General features: G+C 40.3%; 2 protein-coding genes and 1 long non-coding RNA gene across 7 annotated transcripts in view; 1 reads left to right on the forward strand and 2 right to left on the reverse strand.

Moving 5' to 3' along the window:
* MICU3 (mitochondrial calcium uptake family member 3) overlaps positions 1-5,534 on the reverse strand; it is a 49,557-nt gene extending 44,023 nt beyond the window's left edge. For 4 of the 5 annotated variants that reach the window (XM_021396141.1, XM_021396139.1, XM_021396138.1 and 1 more), the window contains exon 1: positions 5,238-5,534. In XM_021396141.1, coding sequence (XP_021251816.1) covers positions 5,238-5,519 — 282 coding nt within the window. In that variant the 5' untranslated portion in view covers positions 5,520-5,534. The other variant, XM_021396142.1, reaches the window with a different exon arrangement.
* Positions 1,216-4,693, reverse strand: LOC110398480. The gene is made up of 2 exons (XR_002438405.1): positions 1,439-4,693; positions 1,216-1,301 (listed from the first exon to the last, which is right to left on the reverse strand). It is a non-coding gene; the product is annotated as an uncharacterized LOC110398480 (long non-coding RNA).
* FGF20 (fibroblast growth factor 20) lies at positions 11,320-16,047 on the forward strand. The gene is made up of 3 exons (XM_021395757.1): positions 11,320-12,033; positions 14,104-14,207; positions 14,841-16,047. The coding sequence occupies exons 1-3, from the start codon at positions 11,571-11,573 to the stop codon at positions 15,084-15,086; spliced, it is 813 nt and encodes a 270-aa protein (XP_021251432.1). The 5' UTR covers positions 11,320-11,570; the 3' UTR covers positions 15,087-16,047.

The raw sequence follows: 26,297 nt of genomic DNA on the forward strand, positions 1-26,297 counted from the left end.
GGTTAAGACAGTAATTCTGAAGTTTTATTCTGTGCCCAAACTTTTCCACAGAGACAAGCTTAAAGACCAGATATAGGATTGACTGTTTGGAAAAAAAAAAAAAAAATTCCAAATGATCTGTTATCAAACTCCAGAATGATACTCCAATACTCAGATCCTAAGAATATCTACAACTAATGCAAAATATTTTACAAACAGAAAAATGTACATACTGAGTATGCACGTATATGAAGCAAATAGCTCCAACAGTATCATAAAAAAACCCACAAGTTTGATGCGTTCCAAGTCAAATCAGTGTTCTTTTGCTTTTTTCCAATTGACATGAAGATGAACTTACTTTAGGTAAAGAAGCCAACATTTGCTATTAAAAGTACCTTTTGCTTGCAGTCAAAAGTAAGATTAAACTGCTGTAATGTAACTTCAACCAATTTATTTCAAGTGAGTGAGTTTCTTTGAATTTTTGCTTGCAAGTAATCTGTCTTCCATCAATGAGAATCTGTGCAAATTATTAAAATAAAAAGGCTTTCAAAGCACTGCTGTTCCTTACTTCCTTCACTTAGATTTGACTTGAGGCTTATTTAATATGCTCCCATGTAGATAAAAGTAGCTCAGTTTTGTTTTCATGCTGGGTGGCCAAAAGGTTAAACGTCATGTTCCCAGTGTGGGAAAATCCCAGAAGTAGACAAAACTGTTTTGATGCTTATAGAAGTTATATTTCCAGCAGACTACTTAGATGTAGAACAACCAACAATTCTGTTAGTTGATCCCTCTTCTCTGAGATAAGAACATTATTATATTAAAATATTTACAAGCATAGGAAGCTGGAATGCGTTTAAAATGTTGAGAAAAGGGCCCTTTTCAAATACAATACTGTTACAGGAAATTCTTGGGGTAACAGTGTTTATCTATAAGCACAGCTATTCCCAAAATGTTCCAAAATAAATATTACACTCAGATACGCTCCAACAGTCCTTCTTACATGAGTCTGACATGCAAATTACTCAAACTCTAGAAGTTCTTCCAGAAGCTTCAGTTAGTACATACATTATGCTGTACAGGTCCATATGCTTTGCTGCCTGCAAGACTGAAACATACAGTACCCCAAACATATAGCATCCCTTTTTAACATCTTAAGGAACACAGAAGTAATGCCAAGAGCTAAACATGCCTTTTCCTTCAACACGGTTCTTGCTGCAGCTGGCTGGCAAGTACTAACCTCGTTGGGGTGATTACACAGTGAGGAGCTTCAGAGAACAACAGCCAAAGAGCCAACCACTTTCCCACACTTGGCAATTGTTCTGCTGCATGAAACACACAATGTGAATGGAAAAAGGTTAGCTACAAGTGATCCCTGTGAAAATGATCCTTTATGCATCTCTTAGAGCAGCGTGCTCTTAAGCAGGCAGAAGAGCCTGCTCCCTAAGGGAATTTGCCTTACTTTTTGGAGTTAAAGTCTTGGTCTCCATTTCACAGTGTTGGAAATATATTATGTAATCCACTCAGAAATGTGCTGCTACAAATAAACCTGGCCTTTTGAGTATTTTCACGGACAGTTTGACACTGCTGCTGAGGTAGAAGGGAAAGAAAAACTTTTAGAAACATCCAAAGTATGCAGCTTCTCCTGGAAATGAAGTGTGCCTTCAGGAAACCTAATGAAGTAAATACTCTGTCTCTCCTCAACCACTTTTTTAATTTCTAAATCATCTCTGAAGGAAGCGGTCCTTGGAGGCTGTTTCATGAAGTCTGGACCTGGGGTTTGCTACCTTTATGGAATGACAATACAATTACAGAAAAGATCTCTTTGGGGTGCCAAATATGTCATCATTGGTATTTCCAAGAAAATATTAATAAGCTGCAGAAATGACAGTGGAAGCAAGGAATATGAAAGCAAGAAAGTGAAAGATGAATATTCTGACACTGGATTACGTTCTTCTGATACCGTTATATTTTGGTGAAAAAGCATGGTACACAGTTGTTCTGACAAGGTAAAGAATTCATAAGAAGCATGGTGTCTGCAATCTTCAGGATCAGCGCTCTTCTTGAATCAATACCACTCTCAGTTGTCAGTACAGAAAATATGTATCAAAATAACGGTTCTTTCAAAAAGCTTCTTGTTCTGAATAAGCATCTCCTAGACCTGCAAAGTAGCTCTTTCAGTCTTCTCTGAATCCTTCTGCCACAAAACCAGCAAGTTTGAAAGTACAATTTTACTTCGGTTTTGAAATGTCACAATTTCCTGTTAACTCCTATAAGTGGAAGGTTTTGTGGACTTCGGTAATTAATACAACAGCAAAACCACTGCTCTTTAGAATGTACAAGATTTTACTCCATGGAATTACATATAAAACCCCTGGTCCTCGGGACTGATTTTATTCTTAGAAAACTATGTGGGAAAAGGGAATCCTATAGGCAGCTTAGGTTCACGCTGCATCTGTAGCAATTCTTACTCTCTCCCATAATACCTCCAATAATATACTTCGTCAAGCAAGTATTTTATTACACTAACTACATGAGATCTGCCTGCTCCAAATACTTTACCACATGGCCGTATGAACATTATCTGGAAGCAGATGGCCTCCAAAAAGAAAGCTGTTCTTGGAAAGTCAAAACAAACAAGCATACATCTTTTTCAGCGTCTAGGAAGACCAGAAACCTATTCTGCAGTCTGCTGGAGCTGCCTAGATGAAACACCAAGGTCATTCTGCTTATTACATTTCCACAAAAAGCCAGCTCAAGAAATAAGGAAGACATATGAATTAAAGACTAGCTATGGCCGTCTTATCCATTTATATCTTAAACATTAAAAGCGGTCAAGAGTATTACAAGTACTTGAATATATGAATGCATTATGATACTGTTTTCAGTTATAGATTTACTGTGCACTAATAAAAAAATCAGTTATCCATCAATGATGTTTCAGAAAAACTTTTTTTTTTTAAAACATAACCAAACAATGAGGAGAAGGACTTGTTTTGCCCACATTAGAAAGTGGGAAATTTCTTAAGAATCACTAGCAATTCTATGTTATGAGGAAACTATTTCAGGTTTTGCAAGGGGTGATCACTTCAGTGTCAGGACCATTCTTTTACGTGGGTGTTCTATTAAGTTGTAAGCTTATGCAAACCTTCATCCAAAAGGACTCATTTTGTTAGCCAAGTTGCTTCTGCATTTCCATCAGCTACACGGAGCCCCAGAGATGGAGCAAAAATCGTTCACTGTAATTCCTTCTAGTAGCTACTGTTGCTCACTAGAGTATTAGACAGTGAGAGCAGAGACATCAGCTGCCTCTTCCAATGATCCAACTAAAATGGATCTGGAAAAAGCAACCTGCTGGAGGGAAGATTAGAAGCAGCATATTACCATTGCACAATATCACAAATACCATTCAATGCAGTTTGGACACAATATTTGCATCTTTTCTTCTCTCAGAAGACACCTCTGGAGGTATTTTAGAAGCCTGTCATGAAAGACACCACAGGTCCGCAAGGCAGTCATAAATGGAGTGCAGATGACAGATGAATCTCATGGTCAAAACACTCTTTATATCTCAACAGGTAAATCCAGTATCAAACTATGATCTTTATTGCCACACAAACCCTTCTGCAGCATATAATCAATAATTTAAAAAAGGAGAGGAATCCATTAACTCAACCCAAGAAGTCCACGGCTATTTGATCCTCATCTTCAGGGGGGGAAAGCATTGAGAGGATGCTTTTTCAGGAATGCTGGACATTCAAATTTCCAATTAGGAAATCACTGAGATCATTCAAAATAAAAGCTGTAACACAAAGTCAAGTATTCCAAGATGTCAGTCTTTGTGCATGAGTGGCCACATTTCAACCTACTTCTTCAAATATGTTTGTTATTCAAACTGAAAACCAAATTAATTACAGTCTTTTCACATAGGAACATAAATATTTTTTTTCCTCCTCTCCCACATTCAGAACCATAGCCTTCAAAAATATTCAGAGTACACAAAAGATGCATTTTATTTTATGCACTGCTTCATATTAATTCAAATCTAGCCATAATTCTGACATCGAAAACTTTAGACTTTACAACTTCAACACTTAGGAAATTACGTGAGTTAAAATTCCTAATTACATATCACACTAAATGTAGCGACTTTTCAAGGATGCAATAGCCATGTTTCCCTCAAAAGAAGAAGAAAACTTAAGACCAGATAAATCAAATGCTGTAGAGTTTTGCAGCATGAAGGACTGAAAGAGTTTGTTAGATTCTCTGGGCCCTAATAGCACACTCAAGACAACAAATGCACGGTCGAGAGTACCTGGTTCACCTCTCCTTCAGGAGCTACACTGCCCACAGAAGCTGCCCTTGGCTAGTAATTTGAGACAAAAGCATTAACAGCACAATGCCTCCACTGCAAAAACACTGAGCCTCTTCCCACACATAACATAAGCTTGATGTAGAGAAAGCAGGCGGTGTGCAACACTGATGAGCAGTCTGAGAAGATGCCATCCTGGCAGAGTAGCTAATCACAGCTCTTGACATTTAAAAAAGTTTGTCACATTTAATGAAAAAAAAAAAAAAAGCAGCATTATCATTTGCTAAGAATGGCACTGTGCTGGAGTTTCTCCCTACTTGGAAATTGAAATTTCCAAGTTCGCACCAGTTGTTTTGAGTTACCAGGTCGGCCAGGCACTGATCCTGCTGAACCAGCCCAGCCTTAGCATACCTTACCGGCACCAAGCACTGCCCCGCTGCTTCCCATAAAGCCCAGCGCAAACCTTCTGCAAGACAGAAAGTCTGACGTTAAAAGGATAACTGTTCGAAGCGCGAGGAACAGAAAACACAGGTTTTGTGCTGCCAGCAGCGGTTCCGTTCTACGTTATGATAAAAAAAAGTGAGGAGCTCCAGAGGCAGAGAACAGCGCAAGACGCGCAGCGCTGACGCTCCCGCGGCGCAGCCAAAACCCCCATGCGCCGGCAGCCCCTCTACGCCCAGCGGGCCGGCAGCCCGCCTCCACCCCTGCTGAGAGCGGACCGGCTCCAGGTGGGGTGACCTCCAGCCCCGAGCAGCCCGGCCGCCAGCCCTCAGCCGCCTCACGGAGACGGCTCCGCAGGGGGTGAAGAGGGACGGCGTTCCTCCATCCGCGCCCGGCCCCGTGCTCGGCCACCGGATGACAGCACCCAGGGTCCTGCACAGCCTGGGGATGAGCTCCTGCCGCGGCACGCAGCGAGGCCGCGGGCAGGGCGCGGCGCGCACACACCTACCGTTTCCTTGGCAGCGGCCGCCACGGGGATGGGGAGCAGCGCCCGAGCTCCGCCCGCCTCAGCGGCTGCCGGCTGCCGAGAGGTCTCCCGTCGCCGCTCGGACAGCTGGTAGCCCGCGTAGCCGGCGAGAGCCGCCCCCGCCGCCCAGCCCAGCTCCCGCCGCCACCTCCTCGGCCCGGCCGGCCCGGCCCCGCCGCCGGCCCACAGCCGCCGCGCCGGCGGGGCGCTAGGTGCGGAGCCCAAGCGGCGACGCCACCGCAGGAAGGTGCGCAGGGCGGCCATGGCCGCCGCTCCGCCCCGGTGACAGGCGGACAGAGCCCCCACAGACGGACGGGGAAAACCTCGCGAGAAACGGGGAAGGGGTGGGGAAGGGAGAGGCGCCCGCCAGTCCCCGCCCCCGCCTGCCCGCCCGCCGGTACCTCGGACCGGGGCGCTGCCCAGATGTTCCCCTGCCTCCTCTGGTAGCCCAGCGGCAGGGCGGCGGTCACAGCTTCTGCCGTGGTCCTGGTGCCTGAGGGGCGGCTTCAGAGCAAGGCATCAGCTGGCAGCCAGGTGCCTTCTGGCAGTGGTGGGCTCTGAGCAAGTCGATGGGGTTCAGAGGCTATTAGACCCGAGTGAGGAGAGCACGTGTCAGCCCGAGTCCGGGCAGCCTAAGCCAAAGCGGTTAGGCAAGGCCATGTGTGGAGCTGCCGTGAGTGGGGACTGAGCTTATATGTGTGCCTTATGGCACGGAGCCATGGAACCACAGAACATCCCGAGTTGGAAGGGATCCACAGGGATCATCAAGTCCAACTCTGGGCTCCACACAGCACTGCCCAAATTTCAAACCCTGTGTCTGAGAGTGTTGTCCAAACACTCCTTGAACTCCAGCAGCCTTGGGCTGCGCCCACTGTCCTGGGGAGCTCATTCCATAACCTACCCTTTTGTTTTTATAGTTACACTTCTGAGGTCTTCCTGGATGACCTAGCAATACATCCTAGTAGAAACCTGGAACCAATACCTTCAGGGAAGAAAGAGCTTCTGAATATACCTCATTTGGGCCATAAGCCTGAAGAGGTGACAACAGCATCAAAATTGTTCGCTGTTTTACTACTGAGTCAAAAACATCCAATGACTTTGTTATTAAAATGAAGATTCCTGTGAGTACATCAGTCCCTTAGAAATTACTGATGTCCTGATCTGTTTCCAAATCTTGAAAACTCTTGGTGCGGATATACAAAGGTCTGCAGTCTGCTGAAACCAAAAAAATATGAGAAGTTTCATAGAAACCAAAATTAAACAGCGTTGCCTGTGATAATATTGAGTCATCAGTTTTTAAATTTATTGGAAGTGGACAGTGTCCAGCAGACTGCTCCATCATTTTTGGACCTGTACTATAAAATGTCCATGGGAGGTGCTTGGTTGCAAGATGCATAGTTTCTGCAGATGAAATGTGAAGCAGAGAGCTAAGCAACTAGCCAGCAAAGAATACTTTCACTGAGCCAGGTTGACTGAGCCAGGTAATGTCCCTTTTCTTTGGTTGTTTATCCCACTGTTTAGCTGGAACTCAATTTAATCACTTAATTTCCTAGAAGCTTCTGCCTTCCCACATCCATCTGACTTTTCCCTCCAATACTCTCCCTTCCTCAGGTTCTCAGGAAAGTAGGATTCCCCTTATACCCTTTTGAAACATATATCCCTTTCCTTTCAGAGTGACCCCAGACTTCAGCTTCTCCCACCTTTTTTGTAACATTGTGCTTTCCCAAAGGAAACGACAGACACAATATATGCAGCCTCACCTCTGCTAAATGTTCTTAGCCATGGACAGCCCCAACCATAAGCAAATATTGAGGAACAGTTACTAATAATAAGTCAGTTATTTTGTCCCTAGCTGAGGCTGATGGGCAAGGACCTTGTCAAGCATTTTGTGACACTTCATTCTCCATAGCACAACATGCATTGCCACCTATGCTGTGTTGAAATTTCATAACATGCATACAGACATTTCAAGTCTTAAGGCTTTTTTTCCCCCAGTGGACAGGTGCTGCTTCAATTTTTTTTGTCTTTTGTTATAAGTACACTCTTCCCAAGCTTCAGTCAGTTTTACTTTTTTTTTCTAAATCTTCACTGTCTTTATACGTTACTGTGAACAAGATGTGAATTTGTTATGTAATCTTATACACATATTTCAGAAAATAAACAAACTAAATCTCATTTAATACATTTAATACAATTTCTAAGAAAAACTTCAGTAATTACCATATTGTGTCTTAGGAGAACTGTGAGTGTGCTTGATAACAAGCAATCTGACAGTTTATACAACTGCAAGCGTGTCCAAGGCTGAATTATCTCAGATATATGTCTGGAAAGGCAGCTACCTGGAGAGATGATAGCTAATGCATTTCTGGAAAAGAAATCACTCTTGGTCAATGTAGTGTCCCAAAGTAAACCTGTTAGCTGAATGAGTGATCAGTTAATTAAAAGTATAGATGAGAACTATAAACGATCTCCCTGATGACATTGTTTCACTGAAATTGGTTAGCCACAATTTAATGACTTTTCAATAACACCCTTAGGCTAATCTTTTTTTCACTTCAAAAAAGCCAATAAACATCTGTAACTACTTATGTCCGAACACATTAGTCAAAGCTTCTCTGGTGAGGTGTTTGCTTAGGAACAAGAGTGCAATTTATTTCAGCAGTAAGTCAAAAACTGTAAGCTGTCTGCACATCTATGTGCATGGGTTCAGAAGCCATCCAGTATAAGTAAATCGTGATACTCTTTGTTTAGTGATCCACTTAGAGAATTGATGTAAAAGCTGCCAAATGAGACATTTAGTTGTTGGTATATATGGATAATGTCCATTCTCAGTGGATGTAACTGGACGTAAAGGTTCCTTGCTACCTAGGAAGCTCACTGATTATCTTCTCTATCCCATTCCACTTATGTCGGAGTTATCCATGTTTATCTACAAAAACATGAGCAATATAATAATGAATCTTAAAAATCCTTAAGGATATATGTCTTCATATAAAAAACAAACAATGAAAGTGCAAGAAAAGTAGAACTTCTGTTGGAAAATTATTTTTTTTCAGCATCACTTTTACCTCCTGAGAGTTTTTTCATTATGCATAGATATACTTACATATATGTAATGTATGTATACATGCATACATGGTATATCAATTCAATGTCAGTAACTATATCAGTTCAGAAGATGAAGTTTTGAAGACTGTATATATTGCATTTAAAAATTTTACATCATCAGATTATGACCTGATTCGTACACAGAGCCTTAATAATTATCTTGTTCTTCTTCTTATTCTTTTTTTTTTCCTAGCAAATAAAGCAAAATATATCTTATTTTGTTGAGACTGGCAGTACTCCATAAGGCTCTCAGTGTAGCTTCTCTATGTTCTGCTCTTGCTGAAATTAGTTGACCATGTTTTCTTGTCTGTATATAGGAATCGCAGAATCACAGAATTGTAGAAATAGGAATAATCTGGAAATTGTCATGATACACAGATATCTCCAGCTGGACACATTTCTTCATGTTCTGATGAGTGGATTTTGTTCCTCCTATTGGTTGTTTTCTCATGACCTGCACCCCTTCCTTCTCCTAGTTGTTATTTTGTTGTGTGAGTACAAGTTTATGGCTTGTTCAGCACTGTTATAAGGGAGCTCTAAAATTAATAATGGCATAACATGATGCAGAACAAAGCTAACAACATTTTCTGACCTACTTAAATGATACATAGATCTCATTCTATGTACACATATGTATGTACAGTCTATGTATCAGTGATTTCAGTCCGCTGCTTTCTCTGATCCCTTGGTAGCCAACAGGTGTTGCCTATAACAATATGCTATTCTTAGGTAATATACAGTAATTATATTGTCTGTAGAAGCCCCCACTACTTGCTAGGGAAATAAGAACTTGACCACGTGTGTTTGTTCAATGACACTGAAAGTGCAGCCCCTAGGAAGTATATGTCGCGTCGATTAGATTGTACTGTATGCTCTTTGTTCAATAATGCACTCTTGTAAAAACACTCTTCAAAATTATTTAACTTCCTATGGTATAGTCTCAGAAGGTGCAAAAAAAGAAAAAAAAAAAGCTCCAGTGCTACCTTTTCCTGTCACATGGCAAATGCAAACAACAGAAAAAATTCTTATCTTTTCTGATACTTTTTAAAATATCTAATCGGTTTACTGCCCAGACATTAAAGACTCCACTCGGAAAATATTGATGTTATATTTTCCACTCAAAATTAAATGCTTCCACTACATAACAGGAAAGCTTCGGTCATAAGGATCTTCCAGCAGGTGATGGTCGAGGATGTGTTTCTCAAAAAATCCTTCACTGCTGGGGACAGCAGTGCTATCTGACCAGAAGAGCCCTCTACACTTGGTAGGATGTGGAAAGTCCCACTGGGACCTGGTAGCACTTTCCATAATGGAGCATCTTTTGGCTCAGGAGAATATATCTCCTGTATTTAGCTGTACCAGGCAAGTGTATGTCCTGCAACACAGCAGCTGCAATGAACTACTTGCAGTCTGATCTTGACCTGCCAATCACGACAATAAAATTGCTTGATGCTTGTTTCAAACGTTTTAGGTGTATTTGAGTAATCAGTGTGCAGGCTACTTGAGAAATAGGTGCCATATAGATTATCCAACTTTGATCTATTTCTTTGATTTAGCACTGCAATTAAGTAGATTTGGTTCAAAGAGAAAGCTCATTGGTTGATGTTTTACACTGATGTGATAATGTTTACACAGATGTGCTTTGAAATCTCGATGACGGTGGATTTTTGGGTCCCACCACATGACAGGCTTCTGTTACCTGAAAGGTAAAATAATATAACAACTATCTGTAACTGCCTTCAGAGCAGATCTGCCTGCGCTCTCTTCTGAGGTGATTTATCTGATCATTGTATTTAGCATTATTTTTTTTTTAGTTTAAAGTCCCTCCACAGTAAATCACTTGCTTTAAAGCAGCCTTTTTATAATTCAGGTGCACACAGGGGCAGTACTTAGGACTGCAATGATGAAAAGGTGTAGCATTACCTGCTTTAAAGCACCTGCCAATTAATTAGCCCTATACTCTCCACAGCAAATAAAGCTAAGCAGTCAAATCCATTTGATCTCTCAGATTCAGACTGTGACTGAAAGGACCGTGGAGCAAGACTGGAGAACTAATCTTTCACGATTCTCTGCAACTTTTTTGTTTAAATGAAACCTTAGACTGCCAAGCAGCTCTCTCAAATTTCTGAAAGAATTAACTGTGAAAGATCTTTACACTTTATACTCTAAACCTTTGCTTTAATATCAGCAAGAACTGCTCTGCATAGCAAATGCTAAGATGGGTCATGTAGTTTGAGCCCTAGGAGTCATTAGATATTAAAGAAAAAGCAGCAAAATATGCAAAAGTCAAGCTTCTAGGATCAATACATCATTGCTTTATCAATGCTAATACTGAATATATTTGCATGTGTGAATCATTTTGCTAAGGGGCGGAAACAAATGCCCCCGCTCAGGCTGCAACAGTATAGCAAGATCCTAAATTGTTTCGAAACTATAGAAAGATACTGGGGAGCCTTCAGGACAAGGCATTATTGTTGCTTTGTGGTGCTCCCAGGTGCTGGTAACGGGCCTGCTGCAGTACCCCAGCACAGATGGATGGGATGAGCCATCTCTTGCTGCTTTTTTCTTCACGTCTGCAGGCTTTGAAAACATTTCTCCCAAGTCACAGGCCTGCCCGTTTATGTTTTTAAAGACTGATACCCAACTGCTGCAGATCAGTTTCGTGTCACGTAAATAAATTAAGTATGAGGGTGAATTTGGAGAGGGGAAAGCACCTCCCTGACTATGCCAATTTCTTTAAAAATTCCCCTCCTTGTAACTGAAGTGATAAAAGGCAAGGGTAACACTGTGCATTTTATTAGCGTTTCAGTAACAGGGAGTAGAACTGTCAGATCTTTGTGCTTTCCTTTCATGTGTGTCTGGGCAGGCCTCGCCCTCAGGTAACGCCCTTTCTCCCGCTTCCCCCCCGCCTCTCCTTGCACCTGTCCCGCGGTGCACACCCTGCACACCCCAACCAGGTCCTGGTGCCGGTCCCGGTGCCCCCCGCACCGCCCAGCGCCGTGCCCATCTGCATACACGGGCGCTTATGTGCGCGTACACCTGTGCGTGCGGCGCAGCCCGGGCGAGAGGCTCCCGGCGCTCGCTGCTCCCTCCCTCCGTTCCCTCGCTCCCTCCCCGCCGCCGGGCAGATGGGAAGAAGGTGCGAGGCGAGGGGGAGCGGGTTTACAATTTCAAACGCGGCCTCCCCGCGGAGGGCTTCATTAGCATATGTCAGGGGGACCGCCGTATATATATATACACGCGGGGCGTATAAACACCACCCGCCGCCTGGCTCGCACCGGCTCGACTCGGCTCGGCTCCCCATGCTCGGGGCCCGGCCGTGCAGCCCCACATGCCCGCCGGGAGAGGCCGGCAGCCTCCTGCCGCCGCGCCCTAGCCCACTCGCCCCGCGCCCCTATGGCTCCCCTGGCCGAGGTGGGGGCCCTCCTAGGCGGCCTGGACGGTCTGGGGCAGCCGGTGGGCGCCCACTTCCTGCTGCCGCCCGCCGGGGAGCGCCCGGCGCTGCTGGGGGAGCAGCGGGGCCCCGCGGAGCGGGCGGCGGCGGCGGCGGAGCTGGCTCACTTGCAGGGCATCCTGCGGCGGAGGCAGCTCTACTGCCGCACCGGCTTCCACCTGCAGATCCTGCCCGACGGCAGCGTGCGCGGCACCCGCCAGGACCACAGCCTCTTCGGTAGGTGGCGGGTGGGAGCACGAGGACCAGAGTGTCTGAGTGTGCAGGCGGGTGGGTGACTTGCTCAGCCCCTGAGGGTTGTCTTACCCCGTCTGTGGGGACAGCGTTTAGGGGGACAAGTGAGAATGGGACCTAACTTTCTGAACTCGTTTCTGGGGTGCTTAGAGTCTTGATAGGATAATGTAGCTCATAGTGGCCCTTATACGGCATGAGGTTGCTTTGTGGTACAGAAGGGTGAAGTGGAGGAGGGTAAAATTCCTCTCTGCACGAGTACCTGGAGTACTTCCCGTTGCTGTCTTTGTCAGTAAACAAAAAAGAGGTGTTGAGCACCAAAATATGAATGTTTCCTGTGATATAAGACTAAATCGTTAGCAGTAGTTGTAGGAATGACGCATCTGAACAAACCTGCTGTCATCAACTGCAGTCGAGTTTGGGTGTGTGTTGATTCAGCAGTCATAAAAAGGTGATTAAAGAGCTTCCTATCATCCTCCCCACAGCCAAAACAATCTGCTGGAATGGTTCTTAATTGCTTTTATAACACGTGGACGTTTTCAGAAGTAGAAGAGCAGCAGTCAAGAAGAGCTCTTCTCGGAAGGGAGATTTCCTACAGTGTGTAAACACGAAATAAATCTGCGTTTAAAAAAGGAAAAAAAAAAATAGCCCCAGATCAAACGCTTACCAGGCTTTTTAGAAATGTTCTTCCTTTATTCTACCACCGTTCTGTACGGATTTGTCTGATGTGGTTGCTTTGTGGCTGAATCACCTGCTTATTAGAGCTTAGAAAAAGAGTGGCTTTGAAAATGATACCAAAGAGACAAAACACCTCCACCTCTTTTATGGGACAGGCTTTAGGAATTGGAGCACGAGGATGATTTATATGCAATAGAGTTCTTTTAATGATTGCTCTTTGTAAAGGATTTATGCTCTATTGCTGCTTGGTGAGATAAATAAAAAACCTGCCAAACCTCAATTAAAATTCACAACATTTTAAATTATTGTGCAGTCCATCTGCCTTGCAGTGAAAAATGGTCCTGAATGAGAAAGAGCGATCGTTAATACAGCAAATAGACAAAAAGATGTGGTCAAAATCAAATATGCTGTTAAAACCACTTTCCTTAGGTGGAGATTTTTTTTCAAACTGATTTGTGGTTTTGCCACTGTACAGCAAAATCTTATGTATGATTTCAGATCAGATTATTTCTGAGGCTTTGTTTACATAGTTATCAACTCCAAAAGACTGGTTCACACGTCTCCTTTCTTTCGTGTTTTATATGCACTGTAATTCGTGCATATCAATTGGTTAAGTGGGCTGGTACGTACTTGCCAAACTGCAGGCTTCAAATAGTGCCTCATCTCCTGAATGCTCTGTATTGTTAATATGTATTACATTTTAAGGAAAATGTAGTACAAGTAATGCTATAATTCAAACATGACCAAATAAGCACCATATTTCATGCACAAAAAAGCCTGCACTGAAGACAGCGAGTTGTGTCAAGAGGTGTGGGCCCATATAGCTAGATAAGAGCCCTGGCAAACACTTTTTACCTCCCCCCCCCACACTCCCCCTTTCTTTTTTTCCTGTGGGTAGATTCTGTTATATAAAATTCCCAGCTGTACTTTGATTTCTATTCAAATGATCTAATAATAGAAGTGTTTTTTTAAGATAATGCTATAGAGAAAGTAAAGTATATTTTCAGGTAATCCAAACCTATCTCCTGGTGTTTGAGCAGGCAACTTGGCAAACAGCGTCTAATCATTATAGATTCCAACCACATAGTACCAAAGGTTTTAGTCTGAGTGATGAATGAAAACCTTTCATCATTAAAATTAAGGGTGGAAAAAAAAAAACCTTCTTCAAATAAAGCAGGATTCTTTTACCTGGATGAGGCTTCTCAGACTGCTTTCATGTGAACATTGTATACACTTCCATATAGTAGTTGAAGTTTCAGTAAAAGTTTGCTGTATTTATTATATATACGTTTTCCACACTTTTTTGGATGATTTCATTCATTTTTGTCACAAGTTGAATTAAAACAATCTCTTTTTTTTTTTTTTTTCTTTGGGTATCAGGTATCCTTGAATTCATCAGTGTGGCAGTGGGACTGGTCAGCATAAGAGGCGTAGACAGTGGTCTTTACCTTGGAATGAACGAGAAAGGAGAACTGTATGGCTCTGTAAGTATTGCTTTCATGTCAGCTCCTACATGTTGAGGTTTTGATTCACTTGTTAGCACTATGCAAGCACTAAAAATCAGTGGTCTGAACAAATATGAAATGGTGACCTGCTGACATACTGCACTTAAACTCGACCACATAGTTTAGAAACTGAGGTGAAGGTAGCTTTCCTTTGTGTAATGTGCAGAGTGCATCACCCCCACAAAATGAAAGCAGTGACAGCATTCGTTTTGTTGTGGTTCGTCCTGTCCTCCTACTTAAAATCTGAAAAGTAACATACCACAAAGAACCCATGCAGGTCTTATCTCTAGAGTGGTGGATTCCCCATGACAGAAACCTACTGTAGATCAAGTGAATTTTAGTTACATTGTAAATAAGTAGTGACTTCTTAGAGTGAGTTATATAATGTGTTTAAATCCAGAATTGGATACATGCAGGTCCAGTTTTTAGAAGAATAAAGGGCAAGTTAATCTTCCAAACTCCATGTCAGGTCTATATACTCCTCTTGGATTTGTTTTGTTAATAGGCAGTGCAAGACTAAGACATTAAGACATCTTATCATTTTTTTTCATAAGTGTGCTCAGGTATATAATAACAGCTTCACTTATTTTTCTGTGTTGTTTCTTTGTGTAGGAGAAACTAACTTCTGAGTGCATCTTCAGGGAACAGTTTGAGGAAAACTGGTACAACACTTACTCCTCCAATGTGTACAAACATGGAGATTCTGGGCGGCGATACTTCGTAGCACTTAACAAAGATGGTACTCCCAGAGATGGAGCAAGGTCCAAAAGACACCAGAAGTTCACACATTTCCTGCCCAGACCTGTGGATCCTGAAAGAGTTCCAGAACTGTACAAAGATGTGCTAGGATACAGCTGAGGAGAGAGGGACATCTGGAAAGAAAATCAAACCAGTGCTATTTCATCTTTCCTGTTTTCACATGACAATACCGGCACAAGGGATTTGAAGAAGCTACTTTGTGATGGACAGAGCTCTATTTTCCAAAGTTTGCATCTAGGAGACAAAGCCTTAAAACTGACAGCTGACCAGCCTCCTTCAAACTTGCTGAACTGTGTGGCAACCAGTAACAAGAGGGAAGATAGAGTGTGTCTTTCTTAAGAATAACAAACTCTTGGCAATTCTGTCTGGATTACTAATGGACCATAAATCACCAAAAAAAACCTACTTACATCATGTAGATCCAACAATGGCTGGAAGAAATAAAAATAAATAAACTGTAAGATAGTTAAAAATTTTGATCTTGAGAACTGCTGATGAAGTTTTGGTGGCTTCACTTCAGTGATGGACCTTAGATGCCAAGGCATCATAGTCAGAGCTGGAACTTTTCTTCAGGATGGACCTATTTATACAACTTCAGATAGCATATATTTATTTTATATATTTATTTATTACAGAGTTTATTTTTTACTGGGATATGAAGAGAATACAAGCCCCTAACCCCAAAGAGAAATCATTTTCCGTGCCAATACGTCCACAGTAGTGTAATGATACAGAAATGGCATTACACTGCAATGCATCCAAAACCTGAATATTCAGATTTCATTGTCTATTAGTTAAAGATAAGGTTATATTTTGTGCTTATACCATTGCCTCATGACTATCCTTGGTCTGGAAAGAGTATTCATTTTTTTTTTTTTGACCTATGAAAGTGCCTCGCAGATCTGTATTGAATTCAAATGCACATTTAAGAAAGGGAATTAAAAATGATTTCACTTTATTTGGTGTACTGTCATTTTTAAGTTGAGTCTCTTTGCACACTATATGTAATGCTGCAAACCTGAAACAATAAAGTGTTTTACAGTTACCTTGAAAGAACAAGTAGTAGTAGCTCTCAAGATCTTGATTTAGATCACATCATACTTGATGTTTTCTTTTCTCTTTCTGTCTGTCTGCCTGTCTTTCTTTCGCCAAATGAGTGCTACTTTCTTTAATAGCACACAAATTACTAGATGACTAGAATCCTCTGCAGTACATCAAAGTTTCTTGTAGAATTCTCATGACTATATAAAATGTTTTAATTATATAGCAATAATTTTAAGGAGTAACAGTAACTTGTAAGAGGTCTCTGATATTGCTGAAGGGATAACTTCATGTGAGTGAATGCTGTTTCTCCCCTGGGTACAGGGGACCTGAGGAGATTACTTTCTTACCCTAATCGTTCCTTTAGGGAATAATCTGAGCATTAGTTTTTGTGTAAATACTGCCTGGGCACAGACAAGCTCTGATTCTGTGCTAGTTATAGCTATACAAGTATATCATGCTAATTTAATTTAGTGCTGTCAGTTATGAGGCACAAACTTCTTAGTGTGTTGACTGACAGATGAGCCTCCACTCTGTGAGAATACTGAGGACTGATGACAGACTCTGTATAATTTAGACCTAGCCCTGCTGCAGCCTGCAGTCAGATGGCTGGCAATTCCACAGGAAAGATGGGTTCAGGAAAGGGACTGGAGGAAGGGCAGGCCCGGGGAGGGCAGCCAGATGTGTGCTTTGCCAGAGTTCCTCTCAGGTTTCAGGTGCCAGGTCTCCTGATGGGTTTCAGTTTAAAGTAACACATTTGAGTTCAGTGTGGTTCAAGTACTGCATGTGCATCATTTATATCAAATCAAAGTATTAACAAAACACATTTTCCAGCATATAACACACTTGCTAAAGTGATCACTATACCAGAACCTCTTCCATTCTGTAATGAGAAGTGGATGAGCATATGGACAAAATCACTTTGCTTTCTGATCAATAGAAATTGATTGCAGATATGGAAAAAAGATGTTTCAGCACTTCATGCCTAATGATGTGTATCTTAATAAGGGTAAAGGTTTTGTTAAAATTTTCTGAAAAACAGGTAGTGGAAGATCTACTGTGCACTGAATGCAGTTTACTAAAACAATGTTGTAATGTGCTTCAAGTTACCCTAAAATAATGATTTTGAGGGTGACACTGAGTCTTGTTAATAATAGATCAGCAAGTAAAGACAGTAGTATATACTTTAAATAGATAAAAAATTTCCACTGCATGTTAAAAAATAACTTATTCCATATAAGTTGTGTAACAACCTCCTGGCTGCTACTCCAGAGATAACCCCCGTCTTTTCTGGCAAATATGCTCAGTGTTCAACTCATACCAGTAAAAGAGTTATCTTTCTTTAGATTAGCAATTTACTTTTAATGCAACTACCTCAAAAGTACTTTCAAGACAGCAAGAATTGTATTACTCAAAATTAATTATTTTTATTGCACATCAGTTTTCACAGATGTGATACAGTGTAGAGCGGTAATTGAGGATAGCTTTAAGTGGCGAACAATCTTCCACTGAAATTTCTGGATCCCAACATGTAGCCAGAATACCAATGAAGGAGGAAAGTGATATATACTGATCATTTATTTATTCCACTGCAACTTGAGATATATGCCAATAATCCTGATCAAGGATTATTGTCACCACAGTGCCTGCCACATTACATTAATTACATAATTACAAAAATGTAATGTGACAGGCACTGTGGTGATGAATCTATAAAACTTTTAGAGCATTGGAAAGCTGTCACAGCCTCCTGTTGCAGTACTGGCATATTTCCACTGAAGTAATATTTTAATACATTTTCCCACTTCATTTGTAGCATTTACCTACCTTCTGTTGTGTTCTGTCCTTTATGATCTTCACATGTAGTTAATGTTTTTTTTTTTTTTCAGTTTGAGAATGAAAGGTGCCTGAATGGATAAGGTTAAGAGCTTGGTTTTATTTAACCAGAGGAACTATTGGTCTAGTTTGCAACAAATCTTAATTTGCAATAACCCTATCAGTTTGAAAGTCAAGGGTGATTCCAATGTCACCAACAGAGCAATCTGAAGGAAGTGGCCTTGTTAAAGGTTCAGATGAAATCTCTAAAGGCAGACTTCCCATAGATTTAAGGGAACATGTTATATGTTGAAATAAATCCCTGAATAACTGACTGCCCAGATCCTACTTTTCCATTTTTCCCAAGGAAGAACAGTTCAAGGCAGTTACACAGCTTACACAGCAGGTGCAGCTCCACCTTCTGCTTCCCACTTGTTCTCGTAGGAACTGTAAAACATTTGGTCTTTTGATCTCAGAAGTAGCTGGGAATTGGGTTCTCCATGCCAGTTCTGTTTCATTATACATTTTGTTTTCTACTGCTCTCTTTTCCAAGTTCTGTCAGGAATAATGTACTAGCCACACATAAGGTTTTCTGAAGTCCAGCCATATTTTAAGTGAATTTGTTACTTTTATTAATCTTTGCATTCTTGGTCAGAATGCAGAATTTAGAATTTCTAAGAGTCATTAAAGCTTTTTGTGGTAGTCATCTAGCTTGGATATAGAACACAAGTGCCTCTGGACGTGGGTAAATTTTTTGTTAGGTGAGCTGATATAGCTAGAGAAAGTGCACTGCTTGTCTGAAAGGCACATGACTCTTCCATTGGTCTGAACCATTCATATTTGCATAGAACAGTTTGGTTGAGTCTGTATCTTCATGTTTTCTGCCATAAGCTTATTGCTGCAACTTCTCTTGCTCATATGTGACAGCTGGCTTCACTGGTTGTATCTGAAAATCACTGTGATGGCCATATATTCTGACAGCACTCCTGGTTTTTGTAGAATTTACTTTCTGATAGGTGAGAGTCATTTAACAAGTGCATTTTCATTGTAGCTTTTGTTGACAGCAGTTTTCATTTCTTAAGGTGCGTTTCAACTCATTTTCATAGCCATCCAATCTTCCTTCAGTACCTTTCTAAAGATTCGCTTAAGCACAGATCTTTAACGCAAATTGAATGAGCTATGGATGTGATTTTTTTTTTTAATTAAAGTTTACGTAATCATGCTAGGACTACCCTACCGTGGCTCTAGTAATACTGCTACCAGCTGTTAGATTTTCCATACTCCTTTTTCTGTACAGCCATGAACTAAATGGAGGTAAGGCATTTCTAGTCACTGTAAATACATTTTCAATAGTAACATAGTGTACCAAGTCTGCATTATAAATACTGAGAACATTGTGGTAAGATGCTTAATTTTTGCTCACCTTTTTTCATAAAACAGAGGGATGCTAGCAGTAAGAATGCCTTCTGGAAATCTTCTCAGTTGCTTATTTTGCTTAAAATGTGAGGAAAACTATTAACTTCACAGATGCAATAATTTGAAGCTTTTTTTTTTTTTTTTTTCCAGCAGTATATTCAGCTATTCTAGTGAAGTTGTAGCTGTTAGTGCACTTGATGATAGTATGCATCTGGATGTACATGTGCCTCTCTCAGTACCAGACGATAAAAACATTGCTGAAGAGAGAGGAAGAACACATTTTGAAATTGTTATAAATCATCAAGAGATTAATCAGGAAAATTTCATTTATGGCGTACATTTTTGTTTATTTGTTTGTTTTGTTCCGTTTTCTCAGCAATTTTTATGGTCCTCTGTGGATTCTTAACAGTCAAAGCTTCATGGACTAAAAAGCTTCTAAGGTGGAACATACTCAACCATCGCAATGTTATGAATAGATTGTACACTAATAATAATAATAATAATAATAATAATAATAATAATAATAATAATAATAATAATAAAGATAAAAAAGAAAAAAACAAGAGGTCAAACAGTTACTCCTATTGCCATTTGGAGAGATATTAAGTTTCAAACAGAAATTGGTTGGCAGCTTGCCAAAATAACTTTAATCTGCAATGCAAGCAGACACTAGAACATTCTGGAAGCTCAAGAGAAAGAAAATACAGAGTTAGAGCAGTGGTGACACTTGCTCTCTGTATTTCAAATGGATTGAAAGTGCAGTGGTACCATTCTCTTTTTACATCAAATCTTGAGTAAATGCAGTTCATGGGGAAAGGAGTATAAGTGTGAGAAAGGTGGTCTTTTGAAAGGGAGGTTAATAACAACTTTCTGTTGTAAAGTCTTGATGTACTTTTTGTATAAGAATATTGAATTGTAGGATTATTGAATTTTTATTTTTTGTATGGTTATAGGAATATGCTTTCTTAAAGCCTAAAATATCCCAAATCACATACTAATTTCATGGATATCAAAGATTTTACTGGATATATGAATAGAGACCAAGTTAACTCTCATTTGCCTCCCAAATGTCATCTCTTTACATATACAGATCTACTCTAGCATGTATTTGCAAAACATGCTTTTCAAGTTAGTTACAAGTGTTTCTTTTCTTTCTGAAAATAACAGTCTCAGTGGTTGAGTCCTTCAGGAAACAGCTTCATGTTTTTATTGTTCATAAAATAGATCTTTCAGCCATCTCTAGGTCTCATTGCTAGAAGGAGCCATTGGTGTGACTGTGGGTCTCAAGGTGGATAAATTTGCCTTAAAGCAGTTTCATCTATACGTGGCTGAGGTATCAGAAGTGATAGGAAACTGTTTACTCCTAAATTTTTAACAGTTGACTGACCCTCTCATTGTGCTGGAGTTTCTGGGTAGGATCATATTAGCTATCAAGTCATCAGTATCCCAATAATGCTAATTCTGTGTCTTCTATTCTGCTGGAGCAGGAAAACATAGTCTTCTTTTCCAGTAGACTTATGGATGCAAGCCAGTTAGCTGGAACTTGCAACGAACAAAATGGAGGTGAAATTGATAAGGAGGGGAATATTCTCAGAACTATTAGAGCACTATGTTGCTCTCTGAGATGATTTTCACGATGTCTTCCTTCAAGAGATCCTACAGCTCCTGTGAGTTATCAAGTTTTGAAGTCCAGATGGAAACTCCTTATTTTCAGCTGACCAAAATACTATTGTTGTTCTTCCGGATAGTCACAAAATTTAGTGACAGCACAAAAATCCAGAACTACACTCTGCTTTTTGTTCTGTCCTTTCCTCTATTTATTCAACCTTGGGACTACCTATTAAAGTCTCAATTTCACTACCTAGCAGGGGACAATATCTCCTAATTAATAAGCTTAATGAATGTAGAAAAGTCTTGTAACTTTAGAAATTTAACCTGCTTGCAGAAGGTACCTATTAAAATGGTCAATCCCTTTGGTAACCTTAAACAGTATTATATAGATGTGTGCTTCTTGCATACTATATTCCAGATATGATTTAGAACTGGGTTTTATTTTTAAAATGTCAGAGGGTGGCTCTTCCTTTTCAAGAAACTCATTATCATGATTTTCAGAGCTATGCTGTGTTGCTGGCCTTCTTGCCAAATTTACAGAACTGCAGTTTTTAACAGAGACTTGAATATTCTTTTGTAGGATAAGTACTTCAGCTGCTCTTCGTATTGCTCTTTTTACAATTAATTCAAAAGAATTCCTACATTTCTTACTGTCTTATTCATCTCTGAGTAAGTAGTCAGTAGATTTTGCTGTGAGAGGACTGCTTTGTCCAAACTGTGCTTAGTGTACCAGAACCCAGTACTTAACAGTCCACAAAGTGGTCAGCAAATACTCTTAATTCTATGTAATTACCTTCAGTTTAAATAGAAACTGCTGAATGCTAAACTACAAACCCTGTGTGGCACAGTACTTTTTCATACTTTCTCTTTCAGGTCACAGTTCCTTGGGCATCTGTCCCAAAATCAGAAAGCTTACTGAAGTTAGTTTTGTAAGTGCTGAACCCTGTAAGGTGCAGTATGAAATTGTCTCTAGAAAACTCTCATGGCTGTATTCAAGTACCACTGCAAGCACCATATTGCATTTGATTTGTTACTAAAAATTGGGTCTAAGATAACCACCTTTGTGTAATGGTTGTGGTTTTGTGGCTTACAACCTCAGTTAACTCCTCAAGTTTACCATAACGAGGAAATAAATACTTTTATCTGGGAATGTACCTGCTAATCTTAGCTATGCAAAGTGTTCTCAGCTGTTCTGATGATGGTGTTAAGCAAACAGTCATAATAAAGAATATGTAGGTTTGTTTTTGTTTCATGTGTGGAATATGTACCTTGAAAAGTTAAATTCATCTAATTGCAGATTATTTGCAGAATTTACTTTATCTTATTCTATCTATTGTGATGAATTTTTTTCTTATGATAATTCTGTCTTTTCTTAATGCTCTTACTCCCTCTCACTTTCTTTTGTCCACTCTTCAGCAGTTCCTTTCCCTGAGCATCTCTGAGATCCTTTGCAGCCCATCAATGCAAAAGAGAAAAAAATAAGTTTTATCTCATTACCAGGTGTTGCTTCATTGTATATTTTGTTTTTGTGTCTTTGGGGAATTAAGCACTGTATTCAGCGTTAGGAACTAAACCTATCTCGGCTTTGCACTGCACTAGCTCTTGTTGCCTTTATATATTTAGGTGGCCCCTTGACAGTATTTTAAATGAAAAGGTGACAGATAATAAATGACACATAGCACTCTCACATGTTTTCATATTAAAAAAGAGGTACTATTGTTTCAAAACAGCAAAGCTCTTTTATCTTATGAAGAAACTTCAATAGTTCTATGAAAAGTTTTGTTGCTTAAAAAGTTGGTGAGAGTGCCCATATGTTTTCACATGGTTCTTTTATGATGCTGGCCAGCAATGATGAAATTAGCATGTTTTGATCTATATACAAGTTGTTCATAAAGAACTTGAAAGGAGCAGTTAGGAAAATCCAAATGCTGGAACATTTAAGATGTACTTTCTGGTCTCACTTTTGTGTGATTGTCAGCCAGGGACTATCATGATCAAGGTAGCTTGCCAATTGCCTGCCGCAGATACAATATTTATTGCTGCAGTGGGGATTTCCTATCAGAGATCTGAAGACAGGCTTTTGTACATTATCTCTTATAGGCAACCTATACAAATCAGCAGAAGAGATCTGATAGCAAAGAAAAAATAACCAAAAGAGAGAGTTTTGATCTTTGTGTTTATTTGAACTTCATTTTGTTGTTGTTGTTGTTGAAGTTTTACTACAGATTTCTTAAAAAAGAGAAGGAAATTGTCTGGTGTTTTGCTTTTCGATACAAAATCCATAACTGTGTAATGATATTACAAATGAATGCATTCTGTTACAGTCTTATGAGGGATAAGATTTATTTTGCATGCTACCCCACAGAAGTAGATATACACAGCTCACAGGAACGCTCATCTCTTTTAAGTTTGCTGAAAATACACGGGAATAATTAGCTAATTAATTCGGTAATTGTCTAACATTTCTACTTCCCGTTTCCTAAGACAGAATTGGTAAGTGGTCCAAACACTGAGAATAACAGGATGGGCTTAACACATTCTGAGCAGTTCCCAGCCCCATGTCTCCATAGCTCAAATGGTGCTCTTTTCTGATGAAGATTTTGCCACAGATACTTGCAGGCTGTCTTAGCCTGCAGCACTAATGCTGACATACTTCTGTGCAGAGATGCAGCTGATATTGACGAAGCAAGGGCGCGAAACACAGCCGAGTGCCTGACACTGTGCTGAGCAGCAAAGGTGTGCGTGCAGCCAGTGGCGGCAGCAGCCAGAGATCAAACTGCTCTACCAGCATTTAGCCCTGGGTGACAGAGCTGGGGAGCAGGATCAGAAACTATCTGCTCTGAAGCAAATCTGATTGGCTGTCTGTCCTTAAAAGGCAGATGGGCTTTTTTTCTTTCAAAAACAGTCAGTACAAGTACACTGCTTTCCATTTTCTCTGAACTGTGGCACCCAAGGCTCTGCGTGGTCCATCTCCCATTCCCCCGATCACTAGGTGCTTTAATTGCCAACTGAACTGGCAGACAAGGGGGTTTACTGGCAAACAGAGTGGGGGTTTTCTCATGCCTGAAAACTGTATGTGGAACATGAATTTATCTGAAAGAGAATACTGATCAATATATAATTTGGAACAGGCAGCCCAGAGAGGTTGTGGATGCTCTGTTTTTGGAGAAGTTCAAGGCCAGGCTGGGTGGTGTCCTGGGCAGCCTGATCTCAGGTCATTAGTGTGGCAACCTTGCCCACAGCAATGGGGTTGGAACTGGATGATCTTTGAGGTCTCTTCCAACACAAGCCATCCTACGATTCTATGGTAGTAACAGTTTTAGTGTGTTTTTTTTGTCACCAAAGTCTGGTGATACAAAAATTTACAGTCTTTGGACTACGTCTTTATCCTGATCTGAGACATTTGCTCACATATAGAATGTAACATTAGTTACAAACTCAGATTACCTCTGTAGTTTTTCATGTTTATAATTTACACTTCTAAAATTCCTTAAATCCCTTTGTTGCTTCTGTATCACATAACTATTCTTCTAATATTTTCAGAAAATATTCTGTTCAAACATATGAATTTTTAACTTGAAACATTAACATGTTAGTAAATGCGGATGTGGCAATGCTATGTTTCAGTAAGAGTTAATATCTGATTATGCCCAATGAGAAGACAAATTTTGCCAGAATTCATTTCCACATGAAGGCATGATTCACATGATCCACACATACTGTGGAGCCATTCGTGCTTCGGGTGCAATGGGAACTCCAGCCACCTATGATGCATCTTAACAAACTCAGAAAATATAATCTGCAGTATCTTATAGCTACTACAACAATAATAGTTATGAACTTCACTTTCAAAGACTTCATTAAAAAAAGTTCTCTTTCTGCTATCGTGGGGAAAAAAAAACAGTTAGCTGATATGTAGATTAAAAAACACAGAAACATATTGGAAATCAATATTTTTTTATATGTATTATTGTTGCCAAGTTTTATGATTTTTGCTGTGTTCTTTCCTTTTATTTATTGCAGACTTATGTCACTCTACCACATTATGTGTAGCCTTCCTGTTCCCAAGGGCCCAATGGTAATGTTGGTTTGATGGTTTCCAATTGCCTGGAACAGAGTTACGTGCTGATAAAGTGAAGCAGAAAATTAAATTATGATAATTCTACAATCTTAATAGTTTGAAAAGAAAAATAAGGAGGAAATAATCATGCCATTTTAGATGTGGCAAGAACCAAGACAGGGAACCAGTAAGACATTACTATCACAGAAGAAAAACTTGAGGGAAAATCTGTGATATGCTTTTACCAGTGTATAATGCTAGGATTAAAAAAAGGAAAACATGGTAATTTGACACAGATGGGAAAATCCAGTCAGGTCAGGTCTCACACGGTGCAAAACCAACCGCTAGTCTGAAATAGGGTTTTGCAAAATATCCACTGAAGCCTTAGAACTCCACCTTTTGTAGCAGTGCTTTCCAGGCCTTCCGGGTAAACACCAGTGAAGGACATTGCATTTTGATAACTTGACCTTCCAGAAGAATAGGTGGAATTTTAAAGAACCAGAACTTCTTAAAACGCTCATCACATAGGACAGTAATTGAAAAAAAGAGAAAATTTGAAAAAAAAGAAATCTCTCAAGGAATACTGGGAGACAAAAGCAGTCCACTTTAGCACAGTCCCTGTGACATCTGTACACTGAAGGACAGTACAACATTAAAGAGGATGCTAGTCTTATGAGGCACCAGAAATACTAGTTCTGTAACCTCGAAAGGTAAAACTGAAAGAAACAGGACATCAGTAACCATGCTGAAGGCATGCATATTATAAAGTCAGAGAGATATGTAAAGCATTTTTTAGCTGGAGATGATTTTTTCCCAATACATGTTCTGCATTTATCAGAATAGCTGACAGTAAAGAAATGCTAAAGAAGAATTAGTGAGATTGGTATGGTCTTTCGCCGTCATTTTCCTCTAGCAATTCTGAAACTCTATTGATTCAAGGAAAGGTATAGATGTGCATGAGTGGAATGACTCAATATGCTGAAAGCACTTTGTAGGTGGAAGTTGGGTTTCTGTGTCTCAGAGGCACAATCATGAACAGAAGCATAAACATAGCACGAACAAATCTCATTAGTTATTTTCTCTGTTAACCATGGTACCAGGTTGCACCAAAGGGTCTATCAGTCAATCTCAGTGTCCTATCAAGTTGACTCATCTGCCCAATGGCAGATGTGAGAGGAATAAGATGACAGCAGAACAAGCAAACAGTAATATTTCCCCAGCATTGTTCATTCATCCTCCAATTCCTTCCAGCTCAAGGATTTCCTGAACTTGGGGTGATGCTTTTTTATTTAGTTGATTGTGTTTGTATGTTCTTTGTCCTCAACAAATTTATCTATACTTTTCTGAGCCTATGTATTTTAACAAAA

This window comes from Numida meleagris, chromosome 4 (assembly GCF_002078875.1).
Source record: "Numida meleagris isolate 19003 breed g44 Domestic line chromosome 4, NumMel1.0, whole genome shotgun sequence".
Classification (NCBI taxonomy): Eukaryota; Metazoa; Chordata; class Aves; order Galliformes; family Numididae; genus Numida; species Numida meleagris.